General features: G+C 48.5%; 1 protein-coding gene across 2 annotated transcripts in view; it reads left to right on the top strand.

Annotated features, from left to right (window-relative positions):
- Positions 1-5,000, top strand: part of LOC127000642 (uncharacterized) — a 47,873-nt gene that overhangs the window by 30,795 nt on the left and 12,078 nt on the right. For both annotated transcript variants that reach the window (XM_050864589.1, XM_050864588.1), the window contains exon 2: positions 2,319-3,181. In XM_050864589.1, coding sequence (XP_050720546.1) covers positions 2,327-3,181 — 855 coding nt within the window. In that variant the 5' untranslated portion in view covers positions 2,319-2,326. The remainder of the gene's footprint in view (positions 1-2,318; positions 3,182-5,000) is intronic.

The raw sequence follows: 5,000 nt of genomic DNA, 5'->3' as shown, positions 1-5,000 counted from the left end.
CGCATTTTGTTTTATTTTCAGCGTTAATTTTCGTATTTTTTTTTTTAGCTTTTTTACGCTTATTTTCAGTCAATATTTTTTTAGCTTTTTTCGCTTTTGTTTTATTCTCAGTTTTAATAGTTTTTTTTTTAGCTTTTTTTCGCTCTTCGTTTTATTTTTACTCAAAATATTTTTTTTTAGCTTTTTTTCGCTTTTGTTTTATTTCCAGTTTTTTTTAATAGCTTTTTTTATCGCTTGTTTTATTTTGTCTTAATTTTTTTTTTCATTTTTCCGCTTTTTCTTTTATTTTCAGTCATAATATTTTTTTTTTAGCTTCTTTCACTTTTTTATTTTGTCAATATATATTTTTTAGCTTTTTTTTAGCTTATTTTCATTCTTAATATTTTTTTTTACTTTTTTACGCTTTTTGTTTTATTTCCAGTCTTAACGTTCTTTATATTTTAGCTTTTCTGCGCTTTTTGTCTTATTTTCAGTGTTAGTATTCTTTTTTAACATATCTTCTTGGTCACTTAAGATTGTATATTTTTCTAAGACTTTTCGCTTTTCATTTTCCTTTCAGTCTCGATATTATTTTTTTTGGTATGTAAAGCTTCTTTTTGATTACATAACTTTCTATATTTTCAAAGACTCCAATTTTTATTTTTATTTTCAGTCTTAGTGTTCTTTCACCTTTACCGTTTCTATATTTTCAGAGAACGTCCGCTTTTTAGTTTATTTTAATTTTTCTTTACTTTCACATCTAACGTTTCTTCTTGGCTACACGAGTTTTTATTTATATTTTTGGTTTATTTATATTTTTTCTTTACTTTCACGTCTAACGATTCTTCTTGGCTACATGAGGGTTTTTTTTAGGACTTTTCACTTTTTATTTTATTTCCAGCATTACTATTTTTTTTATTTTTTTTTTCAGTGTTCTGCGCGTGTCAAATGTTTTATCGTCCCGTCTTCGTTTATGTGTATCTGTCCACGTCTCAGAGTCTCGTGAGCGTCCGTCAACAGAATGGATGGTAGCAGTATCTCTCTCTCTCTCTCTCTCTCTCTCTCTCTCTCTCTCTCTCTCTCTCTCTCTCTCTCTCTCTCTCTCTCTCTCTCTCTCTCTCTCTCTCTCTCTCTCTCTCTCTCTCTCTCTCTCTCTCTCTCTCTCTCTCTCTCTCTCTCTCTCTCTCTCTCTCTCTCTCTCTCTCTCTCTCTCTGTGTGTTGTTTAATTGACCAGCATTAATTAATAGATAGAGATAGATCGAGAGAGAGAGAAGAAGAAGAAATACTCATAAATTCAGAGTTACTCTAAAATTACTACGCTTGTTATAAGCATCAGCATTTATTATTATTATTATTATTATTATTATTATTATTATTATTATTATTATTATTATTATTATTATTATTATTATTATTATTATTATTATTATTATTATTATTATTATCACTATTTATATTATTGCTATTTTTAGTGTGTGTGTGTGTGTGTGTGTGTGTGTGTGTGTGTGTGTGTGTGTGTTCTTGCGTGCATTCTTGGGACCAAGTTTGCGTGTGTTGCGTGCAGGGGTGGCATGCGTGCGTGCGTAATGGTGGCGGTGGGGGCGGTCGATGGTCAGCGCATTATCTCTAATTACGTCACTTTGTGTGTGTGTGTGTGTGTGTGTGTGTGTGTGTGTGTGTGTGTGTGGTAGCAACACAACTCTTTCCATTCTTCTCTTTTTCTTCATCCTCTTCATCTTTTTCTTATTATTATTTATATTATTATCATTATTATTATTATTATTACTATTATTACTAGTAGTAGTAGTAGTAGTAGAATTGAAAGTAGGAGTATATGATAGTTGTAGTTATCAACAGGACCACCACCACCACCACACCAGTCACCATTATCAGCACACAGTGTCGGCGTAAGGACTAGGTAAATTGTAAAATATGTAAAAAAAAAAAATAATATAAAATTGTTGAATTAGTAATTAAGGCCACTCATTGTGCCCTTTGAAGAGGAGGAGGAGGAAGGGCAGGGGGGGGGGGGGCACGGCCGGACGCTCAGCGGACACCTGAGCGTGCCGGCAGCAGGTGTGCAGTGGGTCGTGTTGCGTGGGTGAGCACGAGTGTGGTGGTGGTGGTGGTGTGTACACCCAGCGACGGGGCCAATCAATGGTTAAGGTCACGGTGCTGAGGGGCGACTCGTCCCCGCCCCGCCCCGGCACATGATAGTGTCACCTGGCGGGGTGACTGTAGCGGGCTGCGGAGGTGGTGAACAAGCGCGTGTGTGTGTGTGTGTGTGGGTGGGTGGGTGTGGGTGTGTCATTGTTCTAACTTCCTTCTTCCCCTCCAGAGGGCGGCATGGTGCACCCCTTCAGCGGCAGTGTGCGGCACGCCCCGCGGGGCTCCGTGCGGGAGGTGGTGGAGGTGGGCGGCACGCTGGTGCGGGGTGGCAGCGACCCGGGGCTGCTGCGTGCCGGGGAGGGCGTGGCGGGGCGCCCCGTGCGGCGGTCTGCCTGCTCCTTGCCGGCGTCGCTGGCGGGGGAGTGCCGCGGGGCCTCGGCGCGGGAGGGCCGCGATGGTCGGCCCCTGAGCGGCGCCGCGCCCCGCCGCGTGCTGCGGGTCACCAGGGACTACTTCGACCCGCGGCGCTCGCGCGTGCGGCACACCCTGCTGGGGCAGAGCCGGGGCAGCGGGGCGGGGCGGGGCAGCGGGGCGGGTCTCAGTGCCTCCATGACCATGCCTTCTTTCACTACCTCTCCCCAGCGCCCCAGCCCTGCCCCGCCCCCCCAGGCCCCGCCCCCCACCACCCACGCCCCCAACACAGAGGCCGCCGCCACACACAATTCCAACGTCCACGCCGCTGCCGCCTCCTCGTCGTCGGGCTCCGGGCCGCGGCCCCGCAGGCACCGGCGGGGCGTATCGGGGCTGGCCGCCGTAGTGCCCCGTGCCGCCCGCCGCCGCCCCGAGCGTGACCCCAAGAGCCGCAAGTACGTGGCGGGCAGTGCCAGGGGCCGCCCCCTGCGTGCCCCGCTCCCCTGGCGCCCCGCGGCCCCGCCCCCAGACCCCCTTAAGCCCCGGGGCGCCTCCTGCTGCTGCTGCCCCGCCACCATCACCACCACGCCCTGCTCGGCCCTGGCGCTGCTGCCGCTGCACCTGCTGCTGCTCGTGACGCTGACGACCTTCCTGCTGACGGGAGCCTTTGTCTTCCACGCCGTGAGTACACACACACACACACACACACACACACACACACACACACACATCTGCCCCCTTCCAAGAATACTCTCCTTCCTGTTGTAACGATCCTAGCCCACGAACTTTGTGTGTGTGTGTGTGTGTGTGTGTGTGTGTGTGTGTGTGTGTGTGTGTGTCTTGACCCTTCTTCCTCCCCTTTATCACGCAATGTTTATTCTTTCCTGGTGTGTTTTTGGTGTTATTTTATTTCATTTCACTTTAATATTCCCTTCCCTCCCTTTCCCTTTACATCGCTTCCCTTCCCTCTCCTCCCTCCCTCTCCCCTCCCCTCTCCTCCCTCCCTCTCCCCTCCCCTCTCCCCCAGTTCCCTCCTCTCTCATCTCCTCTTCCCTCCTTTTCTATTCCCTTTATTTTCTCATCCCTTCCCTCCCCTTCTGTCCCCTTCCTCTTCCTTCCTTTCCCTTCTTTCCCCTCCCCTTCACTCCCCTTCCCTTCCCTTCCCTTCCCTTTCCTTTCCTTCTCTTCCTTTCCCTCCTCTTCCCTTCCCTTCTCTTCCCTTCTCTTCCTTTCCATCCCCTTCCCTTCCCTTCCCTTCCCTTCCCTTCTCTTCCTTTCCATCCCCTTCCTTTCCCTCCTCTTCCCTTCCCTTCCCTTTCCTTTCCTTCCCTTCTCTCTTTCCCTCCTCTTCCCTTCCCTTCCTTTCCCTTCCCTTCCTTTCCCCTTTCTCCTCTTTCCTTCCTCCTTCCATTGCTTTCATTTCCTTCTTTCTTGCCTTTCTCTCTCTCTCTCTCTCTCTCTCTCTCTCTCTCTCTCTCTCTCTCTCTCTCTCTCTCTCTCTCTCTCTCTCTCTCTCTCTCTCTCTCTCTCTCTCTCTCTCTCTCTCTCTCTCTCTCTCTCTCTCTCTCTCTCTCTCTCTCTCTCTCTCCTTACACACACACACACACACACACACACACGTTCATCTTTTACTTTCATATATAACTCCATCATTCCTCGCCTCCTTTCCTCCCTTCCTCCCATCCCTCCATCCTTTTCACCCTCCCCCCTTCCTTCACTTCATCCTACCAACCTCCCTTCCATATTTCCCTCCTCTCTCAAGTTTCCTCCCCTTCTCCCCTCCCTTCCCTTCATTTACCCCTTCTTCCCTCCCTTCTCCTCTCCTCTCTTCCCTTCCTTCCCTCCTTCCACTTTTACCTTCCCTCCCCTCCTCCCTTCCTTCCTTTCCTCATTTTCCTTATCCATTCATTTTCCTCCTCTTTTCCCTTCACTCCTCCCTTTACGCCTCCCTTTTCTCCTTACCTCCCTTTCCTCCTCCCTTTCCTCCGTCCCTCCAGATCGATGAGAGGGCCATGACCTGTTTGTGGAAGGGTTGGAGGGAAGGTTAGTTAGGTGGAGGAAAGGTGGAGAGAGAGGTGGAGGAGGAGGAGGAGGAAGAGAACGTGGAGGGAGAGATGAAAGGAGTAAAGGAGGAAGAGGTGGAAGGAGAAATGGAGGGAGAGGTGGAGAGGAAAGGAAAGAGAGATATGGAGGAAGAGGTGAAGGAAGAGGTGGAGGAAGAAGTGGAGGAAGAGAGGGGAGAGATGGAGGGGAGGTGGAGGAAAGGTGGACACAAGATTTCAAGAGACACAGACAGACAGACAGACAGACAGACACATGCCCTCATCAACCCCATCATCCTTAAACTCATCACCATCATCAGCATCATCCATTACTAGTCCAATGCAGCATAAAGCCCTTTCCCAACGTCCTCCACCTCCCTCTGTATATGGTGTTAGTGTACTCCATCCTGCCCCGGTCAAGGCTCTAACTCCACCCCTCCTCCACCTGGTCCGCTGTC

This window comes from Eriocheir sinensis, chromosome 19 (genome assembly GCF_024679095.1).
Source record: "Eriocheir sinensis breed Jianghai 21 chromosome 19, ASM2467909v1, whole genome shotgun sequence".
Classification (NCBI taxonomy): domain Eukaryota; kingdom Metazoa; phylum Arthropoda; class Malacostraca; order Decapoda; family Varunidae; genus Eriocheir; species Eriocheir sinensis.
The sequence above is the reverse complement of the archived record's forward strand: the minus strand, read 5'-3'. Positions and strand labels throughout refer to the sequence as shown.